This window comes from Xenopus tropicalis, chromosome 4 (genome assembly GCF_000004195.4).
Source record: "Xenopus tropicalis strain Nigerian chromosome 4, UCB_Xtro_10.0, whole genome shotgun sequence".
NCBI lineage: Eukaryota > Metazoa > Chordata > Amphibia > Anura > Pipidae > Xenopus > Xenopus tropicalis.
Window position 1 is genome coordinate 24,129,205 of NC_030680.2, and position 18,905 is coordinate 24,148,109.

Genomic DNA, 18,905 nt, shown 5'->3' on the forward strand with positions numbered 1-18,905 from the left:
CAAAGTTTCATATATATATATGTATGATATACACAAGCCTCAAGGTACAACAGCCTATTGACAGTGAAGATCTAGCCTGAGAATAGAGGCTTTGAAGATCCATAGAACTTTTGTCTAGTGCAGGGGTCCCCAACCTTTCTTACTTGTGAGCCACAGTCAAAAGACTTGGAGAGCAACACAAACATCATAAACATTCATGGAGGAGCCAAATAAGGGCTGTGATTGGCTATTAGGCAGCCTCTATGCACCCTATCAGCTTACAGGGGGCTTTATTTGGAAGTAAATCTTGTTTTTATTCAAACAAAACTTGCCCCCAAGTCAGGAATTCAAATATAACTCCCTGGTTTGGGGGCACTGAGAGCAACATCCAAGGGGTTGGGGAGCAACATGTTTCCCCTGAGCCACTGGTTGGGGATCACTGATCTAGTGTTTGTCATTGTGCCATCACTGAATTTGCTCAGAATGTGCCCCATAGATCCCAACAAGAACACACAGAGTCAAGAAGATTTCTGAAACTTCATATACCTCTCTCTTCATGGAGGAGTTGGAGTCAGATTTTGATTGACAGTTAGGTCCAATATATTGTTTGGAGGGTGGTATCATCCATTGCCTAGAATATGTATTAGAGCTCAAAAATAACCCTGGGGCCCAAAACCTGGCACTTGTACTAGCTGCATGGCAAATAGAAGCTACTGGAAAAAGGTCACTGCGGAAACTCACTGCTGTACAGTAGTAACCAAGCGGCCAAGCCTGACTCTGATGGAAATCCTGTTCCTCTACATGCAGAATGTGGCAGTGATTTTGGTTGACCAATGTCTTCAATAGCCACCTATCACCCCCATATTGTTTCCCCCACTGGAAGTGTGGGCTAATAGAGCCCATACTCTGGTTGGGGGAAACAATAGTTTTTTTAAAAAATAATAATATAAATAATAAAGTTTCTACATGTCCGATCCTCTTTGATCCGTATCCGTATTCAGTGCAGCTTGGCGGCATGCCGCCTCTAAATATGTGCCGCCCTAGGCCTCGCCACAAATCTGGGCCTGTACTCGGTCCCCTTCCCTAAGCCCGCACATGTCCCCCTGCCTACTTGTGCATAAATCCCTGCCTACTTGTGCATAAACAATAGAGGGAGCAGACTATGTAGTCCGGGCCCCCCACCATGACTGTGGGCTCTGCTTTCTCTATTGATATGCCACTGCCTACTTTTAGTCATTTCTTAAGGTTAAGATGCATTTTTTCAAACTTTGATGATTATGTCAGTACCATAACTATGGTGCCCCCCCCAGAATAAATCTTTGGTGGAGCCCAGCGCACACCTCCCCATCCCTTGCCCCAAACACAGGCCTGCCCAGCTGCTTGTGTTTTCCGTTCCAGCTGCTCACACTACTCACACATGAAGGATTCGGGGTACGTTAGAACCCCAGTATAGTGGATTCAGTGTATCCCCACTTATTTAAAGAACAGCTAAAATACAAAAACAGGTATTTTTTAAGCAGATATAGAGTGATGAGATTGGCCATTCTGGAGCTATTGCAAAACCTAGTTGTCAGGTTAAGGATATTACTGCAAGAATGAAAGATAAATCTGAGGTCCTGCCTTGTGTTCTAACCTACCATTCTCATTACAATAGAATTAAATGTATTGTATAAAAATAATGACACACTATAATCTTCTGACCCCATTTTGAATACTCAGTATCAGAATTCACTTTTGTTCCATATATAAGAAATACTGAAACAACTGATACTTCCTGGTTAAGTCTGGCTCACACAGATGCATTACATGTAACCGCGTAAAGAAACCCACGTTTAATCCTATTACTTCTGGCATGACCAATACAATACAACAATGTAGTAACTGCCATTCTGGAAACTTAATATATATAATTACCCTGCTGAAAAAGGTCTCAAACAATATGTGGCACCTTGGAAAGGATTAAAGAACACATTCTTAATTAGAAAAAAAGCACATAATGAAACTGCTATTGAAAAACATTATACAGAATGCAACAACCACATAAAGGACAAGTGGATACGGTATATATACAAGTGCAAAACCTTAGCTGGGCAGGTACCTAAAACTGAAATCACTAGATCATCATAGGCTAAATGTATAATGAAGCAGTAGAACTCGAAATGAATTAGATCAGGGATCCCCAACCAGTGACTCAGGGCAACATGTTGCTCCCCAACCCCTTGGATGTTGCTCTCAGTGCCCCCAAACCAGGGAGTTATTTTTGAATTCCTGACTTGGTGGCAAGTTTTGGTTGAATAAAAACAAGATTTACTACCAAATAAAGCCCCTATAAGCTGATAGTGTGCATAGAGGCCCCTAATAGCCAATCACAGCCCTTATTTGGCTCCTCCATGAACTTTAATGGTGCTTGTGTTGCTCTCCAAGTCTTTTTACATTTGACTGTGGCTCACGAGTAAGAAAGGTTGGGGATTCCTGAATTAAACTAAAGTCAGTGTAGGATTGGCCAGACCTTGGATGATTTCAATTATTATTTCAATTAATTAAATATTTCAGTATATTATTGTATTCCAATGTGAGATCTGCTGTGTTAGGTGGGACGCCAATAAACGTGGCGCTGAACTCAATAGACAATGAAGGAGTAGTAAAAATAAATAAGCAGTAGTGCATCAGACGAGTCATTAAATAATTTTATTAGAAAACTTTTCTGAACAGTCACAATGGGGTTAATGAATTACATTTTTTGGTCATGGGGTAATTTTTTGGAAATTGAAATAAGGATCAGCTGCATCATCTTATTATGCTGTAGGATCCCAAAAGGTAAAAAATGTAAAGATCTAATGTAAAAATCTGAATTACAGTTGCTTCACACCACCGAGTAATGCCCTTTATATCTTGCAGTGGTCTAGAGATCAGAGTTTGTAGGTGTCTCTAAATTTGGGATTTATTTCCCCCACTCAGTGACAATGGTTTGGGACGGGAGGGAGATCTAGTTGATCACCTACACCATGCCCCGCGCACAGTGGGAGTAGGGTTGGACTGGCCTACTGTCTGTAAAATCCTGGTTGGCACCAATCCTGTTGAGCCCTGCCACCTACCCGCAAGCAAGCTTCCCCCAGTCACAACCACTCCACGCTCCACGGGGGTTTCCAGAAATGGTAAAATATTGAACTTGTGAGAAAAAAACTCAATTAACAATAATCATTTCACTTGCCATTGCTAAAATGTGGCATAAGCATGAACATGGTAGTTGGTGTTTACCTTTTACTACATAATCAAAAGTCTTTTGTACCTAGGGCAAACTAAATAAAGTTTAGTGTTCTATGTAGGTGACTCCTGCCTTGGGATTATGGGTAAGCCCTCAGACAAGACCACCTTATTCAAGCGGAAAGTAAAATTGGCATTCATTAGATACAGAACTGGTGCTTCATTAAGGATTCCAGTGTCATACATTTGGGACGGTTATCTCTCAGTTCAAATAACTTGTATATGCACTGGGATATATTGACACTATGGTAGGCCTTCAAATAGTCGACAAGGCAAATAAGGTAGTGGTAAGAACCCATAGGTAAACAAGGCCTTGACACTAGGCGACCTAGCATTTTCATGTAAACCATTTCTCCAGGCTTGTTACAGTTCTAAATTCTGGGGCATCTTTTAATACTTTACATGCTGCACAGTAATAATCAGCCCACCCAGTAAAGTGTTTCGACTTATATCTTGACCTCCATTTGAAATATTGTTGGTATTTCTTATCGTCTTTGTCCAGCTGCAGAAGGTAGTCAGCTAACTGCTTTGTATTGGAAAAATCATCTACGTGGATAAAGGCGTCGCGTGGAATAAATCTTTCGTAGTTTTCCCGAGGTGGCCCAAGAACAATTGGCACAGACCCAGAGAACAGTGCGTTTCTCCAGAACTTTTCTGTAATATAGTCCCTGTGGACTGAATTCTCAAAGGCTAAATAGAACTTGTACTGAGATATTTTTTCAAATAGCTTTGCATTTGATAGAATACTATGCTTTCTCCCATACACGTCAATATGTATGTATTGCTTCAGCTGTTCATAAACCTGGACCCGCATTGAATTAGGATTCCAGTTACTCACTGCCCAAGCCACAAGCTTCGACTTTTCTGGAATAGTAAAAGTTTTGTTGCTATTGTGTCGCGTAATAGATCCATAAGGGGTAAAGATGTCAGAGTCAGCTCGGTAGGACATAGTGAGATTCATCAGATCGTTCATCATGTCCAGGTTTGGAGTGTTGATTGGCGATTCTAAGTTGAACCACACCCAATACTGTCCTGGAGGTCTGGGCATCTGGGGCAACTGACTTTTGGACTTATACACATCTCTGTGATGGAAAATAACAGCGTTTGCTGAGGAATACATATTCCGGTCATCCGTGTACCAGCATCCTGGTTCTGGGCATCTGTTTAAGGGAAAACGGGAGTCAAATGGCCAAGTCCACAGCAAAATAACCACTGAAGATTTTTTTCTAACAGCTGGTGCAGGTAGCTCATAATCTGTATCGGGTACATAGGGGCAGTATGACTTAGGAGTTTTGTAGTAGGAAAAGGCAGCAATGACAAATATGGCCTGTAAGAAGAAGAATGTAGCATAGTGGCGATAGTGTGCTGTTGGCTGCATGTTCACTGTCTCATTGCTGGAAAAAAAAAATGGTAGATTTTAGTGTATGTCTATGGAGGTGTATAATTAAACATTGCAATGAAATATATAATGCATATCCAAATGCAGCTGCAGTGTGCACAATTTCAGTCACAATTTTCCTATGATTCTTTAGTCACTAGGAGCAAGTCAGTGCATCTATTGGCTCAGCCCGCTATGGCAGGGGCAGATTGGGGGTGCAGGGCCCACTGGGGCTTCTGTCTCAGGGGCCCCTACACCCCCCAATGGCCCCCATCATGCCCTTCACACACCACCCCGTAGGGGCGCCCCTTGCAGACTGGAGGATCAGTGGAGCTCTCTGCAGGGATAGGGTCTGGGCCGCTGGGGCCCACCAGAGCCAGGGACCACTGGGATTTTTCCCGGTGCTCCGGTGGCCCATTCCAACCCTGCACTATGGGAACCATGGAGCTACTGCCAGGTCCAGGATGACAGTAGCTCCAGTGTTTCTCAGTATCAGTAGGTGCAGTTGTGCCTCATTTATCAGAAGAGGCAGGATGGAATCAATGGCAACCATGTGGGAGCACCTTAATGAATTGCTAATTAAGGACATAGTCTAAGCAACTTCATTTTGTGTGATCTCTTTCTGGGCTGCAACTGAAAATCCTACCTGGTTCCTATTCAAACCCAGCTTCCATTCCAGCTGCCATGCTATAGTCAGTTGATAGAATATGGAAGCCAGACAGCAGTAAATATTCCAACCAACACATTTTAAAAACACATACAAATAAAAAAAAAATAAGATCAACTGCAAATTGTCTTAAACTACCATTGTCATACTAAAAATTGATGTCCACCCAAATCACAGAATATTGCTAGGGTGCCACACACTCTACATAGCAGAAAGATAGGCGAGATCAGCTATAGAAAGATAAGAAATAAAAAGTTAATTCATCATGTGGTTGGATAAATACCCTATAAAGGATAAGTAAAATAAGTAAATGTAAATTCCAAGTACTTTTTGAATTTACATACATTTTTTTAACATTCCAAGATATTGGGGGCTAAAGCACCGTCAACATGAATGGATTTTATTACAACAGCGCCACCTGATGGTCACTTTCAGAACACAAAGTAGTCCAGGACGTAGTTGAGGAAGTTGTCAGGAGCAAGAAAGAAGGCTGATCTGATGTTCTTCTGGTTAGGAAAACATTAGTAACATCTTTCATAGCCAGAAGAAATCCCTATTTCTGTCTCCAGATAACTTCCTCCAATACTTCATGGAACTGACCAGCAGGTGGCGCTGTTGTGATAAAATTCATTTACATTGACAGTAACTTATCCATTAAATATCTTGGAATTAGAAAAAAATGAATGTAACTTGCAAAAGCACTCTGGGTTTTACAATCATTTATTTTAAAAGTTTTCTTATCCTATAATCACCACTTGCACAGTTTGCCAGTTTGGGTGACAAAGCTGATTCCCATGCATAATGTGAGTCCCATAAGATTATTTGTCACATTAATTTTCTCTTATTTATCAGTAAAGTGTATGGAGATAAGATATTGTGTGCCTGTTTGCATGTAGGAGTGAAACCTGCTGTAATGCCATTCTTATCATATTGTTACTAGATACTATAGTGTTGGCCATGGCCCAATAAAAGCATTATGCCTGCTCCCACTGATTATTTAATGATTTTCCCTTTATTTATAGTGCCAGAACATTAAAGCAGAGCTTGAAAGAATTGTTGATAATTCCCACATGTCCCAGCCTCAGTGGAGCCTCAGTGCAAGGTGCCTATCAAACACATTGGGGTCAATTTTATCATGGTGCCTCTGGGTTCTGAGGTGTGGAAAAAAACTGGGGGTATCCCTGGCAAACTTCTTGCAGATATTACCCAGGTGAAAACTGCAACTGAGGGCCCCAATGTTACAAGTGATAGACATTGTGCCATGGTTCCTTGCCCTCTATTTAATGTTACAAGTGATAGACATTGTGCCCTGGTTCCTTGCCCTCTATTTAATGTTACAAGTGATAGACATTGTGCCGTGGTTCCTTGCCCTCTATTTAATGTTACAAGTGATAGACATTGTGCCCTGGTTCCTTGCTCTCTATTTAATGTTACAAGTGATAGACATTGTGCCGTGGTTCCTTGCCCTCTATTTAATGTTACAAGTGATAGACATTGTGCCCTGGTTCCTTGCCCTCTATTTAATGTTACAAGTGATAGACATTGTGCCCTGGTTCCTTGCCCTCTATTTAATGTTACAAGTGATAGACATTGTGCCCTGGTTCCTTGCCCTCTATTTAATGTTACAAGTGATAGACATTGTGCCCTGGTTCCTTGCCCTCTATTTAATGTTACAAGTGATAGACATTGTGCCCTGGTTCCTTGCCCTCTATTTAATGTTACAAGTGATAGACATTGTGCCCGTGGTTCCTTGCCCTCTATTTAATGTTACAAGTGATAGACATTGTGCCCTGGTTCCTTGCTCTCTATTTAATGTTACAAGTGATAGACATTGGCCTGTTCCTTGCTCCTATTAATTACAAGTGATAGACATTGTGCCGTGGTTCCTTGCCCTCTATTTAATGTTACAAGTGATAGACATTGTGCCCTGGTTCCTTGCCCTCTATTTAATGTTACAAGTGATAGACATTGTGCCCTGGTTCCTTGCCCTCTATTTAATGTTACAAGTGATAGACATTGTGCCCTGGTTCCTTGCCCTCTATTTAATGTTACAAGTGATAGACATTGTGCCCTGGTTCCTTGCCCTCTATTTAATGTTACAAGTGATGGACATTGTGCCGTGGTTCCTTGCCCTCTATTTAATGTTACAAGTGATAGACATTGTGCCCTGGTTCCTTGCTCTCTATTTAATGTTACAAGTGATAGACATTGTGCCCTGGTTCCTTGCCCTCTATTTAATGTTACAAGTGATAGACATTGTGCCGTGGTTCCTTGCCCTCTATATAAAGGCCACTAAAATAGCAAGTAATGGGATCTTCTGCTTTCCACATTCATGGTAGACTTGAATCCAGGCCCTGCAGGAGCTAAAATGCAGTCACTTTCAGTGATCCCCTATGCACCAGCTGCTGATGGCACCCATTTTACTTGCAAAAAATAGTTGACTGACACAACGAGTGTAATGCAAACAGGGCTTAGCCCCTGCGTGTTTATTCAAAAAATAGCAGCAATGTTTCGGCGTGTACCCCTTCTTCAGGCATACAAACCAATGCAGTGAACATGATTAACATGAACATGATCGTCGTATGCCTGACGAAGGGGTACGCCTCCAAATGTTGTTGTTATTTTTTGAATAAATGCACAGGGGCCAAGCCCTGCTTGCATTACACTCGTTGTGTAACTATTTTTTGCTGGACTGTGTTGGGAGTGCCGACTCTCTGGGCTGTGCACAAGAATTGTTGAAGGAGGTAAGGGTGTGCTGGGTGAACTTTCTCTGTTGCCCATTTTACTTGGCCCGGCCCTGCCAAGAGATAATGGGAGATATAAAGGGGTTATTTACAATCACAAGTGCAGAGAACAAAGTGTAATTTTGCCATGTAGCACCGATTCAGCAGCTTATCTGCCCATGTATGGGCACTAACAACAGGTCTCCCTGACAGACATCTAGCCTGAAATCGGGCACGTTTGATTTTTACATCAGATCGGGGACCGTGTTGTCTCGTTGATTTGGTCCCTGAACCGCCGATGACTATGCCCGCCATTTTAATTTGATTGTTTGGCCCTAGGTTGAAACAATCAAATTAGCCCAATATTGCCCACCCATAGATGAGCATATCGGGAGAAGACCTTGCCAAGTGTATAGCCAGCTTTAGCTGAGCACTTACTCATCTATCAGACTTGGTGGGTACGTGACTCTTGTACTTTTGTAATGTCTGCAACTTTTTCAACATGGACGCAACTTATTTGACGCAATCAAAACTTTTTCCAGCAAATTTTTGCAGCAATTTCACACAAAAAAAATTTCCAATGGCAAAATGAGGACTTTCACTGTGAATCCATGTCTGGCAAAACAATTTGCTCATGGCTACCCACAAGGAGTTAGTATTTGAGGTAGAGCCCCTGGGTGATTGTGAACCAGAAAGGGATTGTGAGCTTGTGGGACTAGGGTAGGACTAGGGTAGTGGCAGCCTAGTGGAGCTGTAGTGAGACAGCCCAGGTTAAAGCTTGGGTCACTGTGTTTTGGACATGGCAAAGAGAAGGGGGACAGTCAACTAGAAGAAAAGGTATAAACAGCCATACATAGTTCTATGCATTTCTGTAGATAGAAAGCCTAATGATAAGGGCTCATTGATCTGGTGATAATTCCAGGCATGTCCCCCTTCCGACCCTTGTGAACTCTAAGGGCCGTGATAGACGGAGAGATTAGTCGCCCGCGACAAATCTCCCTTGTTGCGTGTGACTAATCTCCCCAAAATGCCATCCCACCGGCTAGAATGTAAATCGCTGGTGGGATGGGATACGCGGTGACACGATTTGCCAAAATCGTTGAAGTTGCCTTGAGAGGAAACTTCGCCGATTTCGGGCCGCGTATGCCATCACACCGGCGATTTACATTCTAGCCGGTGGGATGGCATTTTGGGGAGATTAGTCGCATTAGTCGTATTTCGGGGAGATTAATCTCCCCGTCTGCCACGGCCCTAAGCCACTGCCTGATGAGGGAACAATGCCCATGCAAAGTATTTATTTAATGATTTAACGCGCCCATGGTCATGTGGAGCGATCGCTAATGGGCTCTTGACACTTGGCCGGCACTGATTTACATGCAAGTATTTCACACACACACACACATCACTGCTTGATAAAATGAACCCTATAGCCTACATTTTTCTCATGGGCTCATTTATAACATTCACCATTTATTTCCTAACAAACTAGATCTTCCACCCATACCTTTTGTAAAAAATGATCCCCCCTCCCCATCTGGGCTTTCCATGAAAAGCCAAACATCCTGAAACATAATAGGTTGCTTCATATATAGCTTAAGTTCAGTGAGGGCATCAACGTATTTTATATTTGTCTAAGCGAATTCCCTATTATTCACCTTGCTATATATATACTCAATAGAATGTACATACAGGTCATTGTTGACACAGGGTCAACAAGACATACTATGAAAAAAGAAAAATACTGCGCCTGGTTGCTACTTATCTAGTTAACCATAGCAACCAGTCAGCAGATAGCATTTACTGATCACCAGTTGCAAAACAAATATCTGATTAGTTGCTAAAGGTTACTAGATATGAGCAAACTTAAGGCTTTCCATTACATTATCCTTACATTTCTCATGATAAAGTCATGTTATGAATCATGTGACTTAAAAGCCATCATCAATAACCATTTATATAGGGCAGTGCTGTCCAACTTGTTACATGTAGTGAGTCGTTTATTTCTCATACAGCTAAATTTAAACGATGATGTTGTACAATGAAGTCAATGGAGCCTTTGGGCAGACTGGGGGACATAAAAATCTGCATCTGACCCAGAGGCCTCCAGTTGGACAGCCCTGATATAGGGAATAATGTACCCAATGTTGTTAAATATACAGATTTTCAATTAATGGCCCATTGCCCATAAACGTACTGATAATATCACACACACTGATTTTTGGTACTAATATCCGTGCACTTTGTACTATCTGAGAATTATCTGAACAATAGAATGCAATGTACTGTATAACCCCTCGTATGATCGCTGTCCATTCGGCCCTAGGGCCTACCAGTCGGATACCTACAAGAAGCAGTCGATGTATGGCCGATGTTGGAGGTCACTGAGCATTTCCATAACCATATAAAGCATGAAATCACAATAGAGGGAACATTATCTTCTACATATACATATATAATTATATAATACACAAGAGCCATGAATATCCTGTATATTATATAGTGAATAAAGTACCCCATTTTGTTAAATATAAGGATATTATAAGTCACTGAGGCATTCCATGACCATATAGAAGCACAAGGCTGAGTGCTTTTATACAGGTCATAGATCTCCGAGGTGACTTCTAATATCCATGATGATATAAAGCATGAAGTCACATTAGAGGGAGCATTATCTTCTATATATATATATATTAAACAGTGCTTATTGATATCATCATTTATAATCAGTGCTTAGTAGGGATGCACCGAATCCACTATTTATTCTTTGTAAAAGATTCAGCTGAATACCGGACCAAATCCTAATATAAATTTGTCATGGACATATGATCCTTATATTTTACAAAACAGGGTACAGGTATGGGACTTGTTATCCAGAATGCTCAGGACCTGGGGTTTTCTGGATAAGGGATCTTTCCGTAATTTGGATCTCCATAACTAAAAATCATTTAAATATTGATTAAACCCAATAGGCTTGTTTGCCCCCAATAAGGATTAATTATATCTTAGTTGGGAACAAGTACAGGTACTGTTTTATTATTACAGAGAAAAGGGAATCATTTAACCATTAAATAAACCCAATAGGACTGTTCTGCCCCCAATAAGGGGTAATTATATCTTAGTTTGGATCAAGTACAGGAACTGTTTTATTATTACAGAGAAAAAGAAATCATTTTTAAAAATTAGAATTATTTGCTTATAATGGAGTCTATGGGAGATGGGCTTTCTGTAATTCTGACCTTTCCTGGATAAGGGATCCCATACCTGTACTTTATGCACTATATATTTACACTGTATATGTATATACACATTTTTGCTCATGGCTTGCCTCCCTTTCCTGCTTTTTACCAGGTTATGTTGCCATCACAAACTGGGCTAGAGACAGAACAGAAGCAAAATACGAATTTCCATATTGACATTTCAGCATCAGTGACCCGAATAAAACGGGAGCTTTTGCTTTCAGCTGCCCAAGGTGCAAACAGAATTTTTTTTCCACCTGTATGGAACATCCTAGAAATATGGAGAAACGTGTAGGGTTTTACTGTTTACAGAACATAGCAGGCAGCCCCTATACAAACAGACAGGTATTGCTGTATAGGCAGTGTAAGATTCCTATTGGAGCTGGATAATATGGAGTTAATGGAAAGTAGGTGACATGTAAAGAGGTACATATAGCGCAGCACATGATTCATCAGAAAGTTATTTACTTCTCCTAGCATAATTATTATAATATCTTTACTTCTTCTAGCATAATTATTATAATATCTTTACATCTCCTAGCATAATTATTATAATATCAGAATAGGAACTGCCCTCTAGAGCTGCAGAACATTGTTTCTATATCAATATTTGAATGCTAAGAGTCACATTGAGCGCAGCACATGATTCATCAGAAAGCACTTTACTGCTCCTAGCATAATTATTATAATATCAGACTAGGAACCATTAGATCTGCAGAACATTGTTTCTATTTGAAGACCAAAGGGATTCTGGGAACAAATTCCTTAAGGCTTCTAAAAAAATCCCATTTACATGGGTTTATCCTATAGGCCAGTGATCCCCAACCAGTGGCTCGGGGGCAACATGTTGCTCACCAACCCCTTAGATGTTGTTCTCAGTTTTGGTTGAATAAAAACAAGATTTATTACCAAATAAAGCCCCTGTAAGCTGATAGTTTGCATAGAGGCTGCCTAATAGCCAATCACAGCCCTTGTTTGGCTCCTCCATGAACGTTTATGGTGCTTGTGTTGCTCTCCAAGTCTTTTTACATTTGTCTGTGGCTCACAAGTAAGAAAGGTTGGGGACCCCTGCTCTAGGCTACAGCTCACCCACTGGGTTTATAGCAAAAGCCAGGATAGCAGCTGATCAGATTCCCAACTACAGACCGGTTTCGCTCTTCTTGGGGCTCATCAGTGTAATGCAGGGTTTTCTGATCAGCTTAGGTAGCGCCACACGTGGGGATTCACAAACAAGTCAAAAGGATTGAGGAGACCGCCTCATACATATGCAAATGGACCAAAGGGATTCTGGGAACAAATTCCTTAAGGCTCCTAAAAAAATCCCATTTACATGGGTTTATCCTATAGGCTAAAGCTCACCCACTGAATAAACCGTTGATATGACCTCTTGCAACTGACCAAAATACAACAAAATCTTACAAAAGAAATCCTGGGCTTTGGTCCATCCCTTGCGTTAATCTAAACCTTTATAATTGTAATTTTATTGTATTCGGGCTTTGAAAATACAGCAGGAAAAAAATGGTGTAAAATCTGGGAAAGTAGAAAATCAGGGAAATGCATTATATGTTGGTGGGACTAGGGAATGTAAAATAAAGGTGTCACTGTACAGGTAAGGGATCTGTTATTCAGAAACCAGTTATCCAACAAGCTCCAAATGACGGCAAGACCATCTCCCATAGACTCCATTTTAATCAAATAATTAAAATGATTCCCTTTTTCTATGTAATAATAAAACAGTACCTGTACTTGATCCCAACTAAGATATAATTACCCCTTATTGGGGCAGAACAGCCCTATTGGGTTTATTTAATGGTTAAATGATTCCCTTTTCTCTGTAATAATAAAACAGTACCTGTACTTGATCCCAACTAAGATATAATTAACCCTTATTGGGGGCAGAACAGCCCTAGTGGGTTTATTAAATGGTTAAATGATTCCCTTTTCTCTGTAATAATAAAACAGTACCTGTACTTGATCCCAACTAAGATATAATTACCCCTTATTGGGGGCAGAACAGCCCTATTGGGTTTATTTCATGGTTAAATGATTCCCTTTTCTCTGTAATAATAAAACAGTACCTGTACTTGATCCCAACTAAGATATAATTACCCCTTATTGGGGGCAGAACAGCCCTATTGGGTTTATTTAATGGTTAAATGATTCCCTTTTCTCTGTAATAATAAAACAGTACCTGTACTTGATCCCAACTAAGATATAATTACCCCTTATTGGGGCAGAACAGCCCTATTGGGTTTATTTCATGGTTAAATGATTCCCTTTTCTCTGTAATAATAAAACAGTACCTGTACTTGATCCCAACTAAGATATAATTACCCCTTATTGGGGGCAGAACAGCCCTATTGGGTTTATTTCATGGTTAAATGATTCCCTTTTCTCTGTAATAATAAACAGTACCTGTACTTGATCCCAACTAAGATATAATTACCCCTTATTGGGGGCAGAACAGCCCTATTGGGTTTATTTAATGGTTAAATGATTCCCTTTTCTCTGTAATAATAAAACAGTACCTGTACTTGATCCCAACTAAGATATAATTACCCCTTATTGGATGCAAACAAGCCTATTGGGTTTAATTACTGTTTAAACAATTTTTTAGTAGACTTAAGGTATGGAGATCCGAATTACGGAAAGATCCCTTACCCGGAAATCCCAAGTCCCAAGCATTCTGGATAACAGGTCCCATACCTGTACTGGCATTGAATCTATTCTCCTATTTATTGCAAATAGTCACAATGAAAACACACAAAAACCCCAGTAGAATTCGTATTGGTCTCTCTATTTTTTTACCCTCAGATGCACTTCATTGTTACAATGTTCACTGTTGCTGGGAAAATGAATTCTTTGATTTTGATGAACAAATACATTTTTTAATTAAATCCAGGGTGCAATTATCCACCCATTGCCTTCAACTGAAATCTCCCCCACCCCAAAGACAGTAGAATAGACCGTATGCCTGAGGCGTAAATGAGGAGTTAGCCTATTTGTATTTCCTTCCAGCTGCTTTAAAAAGTTTTAATATGTATGTATCTGGCACATTAACCCATGAATCCCCGGTGTGGAATGCAGTAAAGCATGGCAAGTGGAGCTTACCTGTAGTGTGATGTCCGAGTCTCACTGGGGAAAGCATCTGCCAGCTGAGGTGATAAAGGGACTGGTTTGTGTGTAAGAAGGAGGATCAGAGAGCTTTTATGTCCCCACCTTCTCCAGCCTTATTCACAAATCTCTGTATGAGCTCTAATTTATATGGGCGTTGGGCCAAACTGAGCAACCTGAGCAGCTTTCTGCTAAAGGCAAAGGGAAGTAGCTGTACATGGGATAGCGCAGTGAGCGACTGACCCCCTAATACTCCCAACAATCATGTATACTTATGTGCATGGAGACAGAACTATAGCACACAGGGGCTATTAAGGTTGCTTCCAGCCTGTTATGATTCTTTCTGTGCTTTATTCACATACACCTGTTCCGCAGATTTTCAGCAATAGCCAGTTGTGATCCGATGGCACCAAAAGCTTCTGATTGGATCTTCTAGGTGCAGTAGGTGCCCCGGTTTAATTGAAAGCCTCCCAGTGAATTGTGGGAATTTTTATTTATTAAACATGACAGTGTTGAAAAGTTGAGACCACAGCAAGTGATGTGAGAGTATCATTAGGGGCATAACTATAGAGGATGCAGACCCCATGGGGGGCCCAGGGGATGGGAGGGGGGCCTGAACCACAGGGTCTGCTTCCTCTATAGCAGTGCTGTCCAACTGGCGGCCCGCTGCCCCTCTCTGTGTAGCCCCCCACCTGTCTGGCTGCTTTGATGGCTTACCTTTGTGTTAGCTTTAAATGGTATCAGTACTGAGTTTAACTGCCCCCCTACAGGGTTCTCACCTCAGATTCAGGCTGTAATCCCTCTGTATTGTTTAAACATGTAATCCCCTATACTGTTCACACTTTTTAATCCCTACATTGTTCACCCCCTGCAGTGTTCACACCTCAGGCTCAGGCTGTAATCACCCCCACTGTTCACTTTTTCACACCTCAGACAGACACCTGACCTAAGGTTCTTATTTACCCTAGCAACCAGGTAGTGGTTTAAACAAGAGATGGAAATATGAATAGTAAAGGGTCTGCATAGAAAGATAAGTAGTAAAAAAGTAACAAAAATAATAAATTTTTAGCCTTACAGAGCAATCATTTCTGACTGTCGGGGTCAGTGACCCCCATTTGAAAGCTGCAAAGAGGCAGAAGAGAAAGGCAAATAATTAAATAACTTTAAAACCCATTGCAAAGTTGCTAGGGTACAGGATAGATATGAACGCCAGGGGTCCGCTGAACAGTTTGATGCCCAATATGTATAGGTTTACCCAAGTATGTGGCATGTAGGGGCCCCAATGTGAACATACCCCCATATGTACTGTCATTTCTGTCATTTCAGCTCCTGCAAAATCAACACATTTACTGCATTTTATGGGGGGTAAAGTCACAATAAACGAAGTGTACTCCAAAAAAACATATATTTTTGGAAATTACACATTCCTCCGAATCTAAAATGGGTACCCATGTCTTTCTACTCCAAAGTACCAAGCTGTAAAGCTTTCCTAAAATTGGTGATTTTGAGGAGATTTCCGAAATTCACCTCAAATCTTTTATTTTGTGGCATCTTTTCTCCCACATACTATTAGGTACCAAGATAAAACACCCTAATTATGTACCCCAGGGGTCCACTATACAGTTTGATGCCCAATATGTATAGGTTTATCCAAGTATGAACAGTTTGATGCCCAATATGTATAGGTTTACCCAAGTATGTGGCATGTAGGGGCCCCAATGTGAACATAACCCCATATGATGTGGGGTAAAGCTATAAAAAAAAGTACATTCACCCCAGAAAACTATATATTTTTGGAAAGTACACATCCCCCGAATCTATAATGGGTACCCACAAAGCTTTTCTAAAATTGGTGATTTTGACAAAACTTCTGAAAATCACCAAAACTTCTTCTTTGCACCATCTTATCTCTCACAGGTCATTAGATAACCATATTAAACCCCTTAACATATTAACCCCCTAAATATGAACTCCGGGGGCCTACCAAACAGTATAATGTCTAATATACGTAGGTTTATCAAAGCACATGGCTCTTACAGACCCCAAAATATACCTTGTGCTTACATTTACCTAATTCATAAACACATGGCAGTTTTGTGTGGGGTAAAAGAGGCAAAAATGTAGGGTGACCCCTTAAAACCATATATTTTTGGAACACATTCTGACAAATCCAACAAGGGTAAGGATGCCTTTCTACACCAAAGTACCAAACACCAAATTAGTGTTTTTTATGTCATTTCTGACAATCACCTAAAAATGTTGCAATTTGCTGCATTTATCTCACACAATTTTTTACATACAATGGCAAATCACCCCAAATAGGAACACCAGAGGCCTACTGAACAGTTTGATGCCCAATATGCAGAGATATACCAACGTATGGGGTAGGTACGGACCCCAAAATGAAAATAGCGCATATGAATTTTCTTGCCAGCCAACTCAGCTTCTGCAAACAAGACCCCCTACTTGCATATTATGTGCCGTAAGACCCCCTAACTGTACAGAGACCCCCTGAAAACCATATATTTTTGAAAAGTACACATTCTGAAAAATCTAATGTGGGTAAAGACAACTTTTTTACACCAAAGCACCAATCTGCAAAGCTTTCCTAAAATTAGCATTTTTTATGACATTTCTAAAATTAACCAAAAAATGTTGCAATTTGTCACATTTATCTCACACAATTTCTTGCGTACAAAGGTAAATCACCCCAAATATGAATGCCAAAGGTCTACTGAACAGTTGATGGTCAATATGCATAGATTTCCCTAAGTATGTGGTTATGTACTGACCCCGAATAAAAATAGCGCATATGATTTTTCTCACCTGCCAACTCAGCTTCTGCAAACAGAGCCCCCGACTGCACATTATATGCTGTAACCCCCCTAACTGTACAGAGACCCCCAGAAAATCATACATTTTTAAATAAGCACACATTCTGACAAACCTGAAACAGGTGAAGACGTCTTTCTACACCAAACAACCAAACAGCAAAGCTACGCTAAAAGGAATGCAAAGAACAATGATGCAAGTGTAAAACTGCAATAAAATTACAAAAATGAAATACAATTAGGTAAATTCCCAAGTTACATCCTGTCATAGTGCTCTATTTACTTTATATAACAATGATTAACAACATAACCCCTAGATACTAGCAGCAAGGTTAAATAATAACCTTGTATGAATGTGGGGTGACAGGTGGCATTTGGGGGATGATTGATGAGATTAGTAAAGGGGTGCTGCTGCCATGGGGTGAGTTGAGAAAGTTGCCTCAGGCGGCAGCGCCCCCAAAGTTACCAGGGGCGACAAAAAGCCTCTGTGGTTCCGGTTCCCCTGGACCCCCTCCAGCACAAGAGAAAGTAAGTGCTGGGGAGGTGACATCACAGGAGGTGACATCATGGGAGGTGACATCACAGGAGCTGCCTCGGGGGCCTCAGAAATGCCCCTTATTTGTTACCCTTGCAGGGCAGAGTTTTCATCCATTTATATATGAATATTTAAATGTATTTCCAGTTCAGTATTATGTTTCATGTGAGTAATTAGTGATGAGCGAATTTTTTCTCGCCAGGCATGAACTCGCAGCGAATTTCCGCCATTTCGCATTGGGAGTGGCCACGTAAAAATGAGCGAGGTTGTGTCAAAAAAAAGTCATGTGTAACAAAAAAGTCGTGACACCCGCGTTTAGACTTACCTTTTTATTGAGCAGGAGAGTCCCTTTCCAACGATGAGGATCGCAGAGTCTCTGCAGCAGGAAGTGAGTGGGCGGGCTCTGGGGGGCTGCAGGAGGAAGCTCAAACAGCAGACATGTGTGATCATCATCATCTCTGCTGTTAGAAGTCAGGCCCTACGATAATAGCATTGCAGGACTGACTTGCCAGCCCCCTTTGCTCGTTGCCTAGTGGGGATGGGGGTGCACCGGACTCTCTGCACTGGGACAAAAGCCGCCAGTGCAGAGAGAGGAGCTTGAACTGAGAAGCAGGTATGTGATACGTGCTTGGCAGATAGAGCCTTTTCTGCGAAGCACGTATCACATATGTGCATGGCAGGAAACGCGTTAACAGTCTTTCAGACTGAGCCCCCCTGTCACTGCTCCAGGCACTTGGCTGGTATTTCAGTGGCCTAGCTGGTAAAATACCAGTCAGTGCCAGTAATGCTTTTGGTGGTAAATTCCCTAGTTGTTACATCCTGTTAGAATTCATAGCGCTCTATTTAACTTTATATAACAATGATTAACAATATAACCCCTAGATACTAGCAGCAAGGTTAAATAATAATCTTGAATGAATGTGGAGTGACAGGTGGCATTTGGGGATGATTGATGAGTTTAGTAAAGGGGTGCTGCTGCCATGGGGTGAGTTGAGAAAGTTGCCTCAGGCAAGCCTCTGTGGTTCCGGTTCCCCTGGACCCCTCCAGGGGGGCAATATGGCAGGAACTGCCTTGGTATCCTTGTAGGGCAGAGTTTTCATAACTTTATATATGAATATATATTGTTTCCAGTTTAGTATTATGTTTCATGTGTATAATTCTATGTAAGATATACAGTA

The 18,905-nt window shown here is 41.1% G+C and overlaps 1 protein-coding gene across 1 annotated transcript; it reads right to left on the reverse strand.

The window, feature by feature from the left end:
• Positions 1-2,648: 2,648 nt before the first annotated feature.
• LOC100485897 (alpha-(1,3)-fucosyltransferase 6) lies at positions 2,649-14,411 on the reverse strand. The gene is made up of 2 exons (XM_002937642.4): positions 14,359-14,411; positions 2,649-4,637 (listed from the first exon to the last, which is right to left on the reverse strand). Exon 2 carries the CDS (start codon positions 4,619-4,621, stop codon positions 3,581-3,583), a length of 1,041 nt encoding a protein of 346 aa, XP_002937688.2. The 5' UTR covers positions 4,622-4,637; positions 14,359-14,411; the 3' UTR covers positions 2,649-3,580.
• Between the last annotated feature and the right edge of the window lie 4,494 nt (positions 14,412-18,905).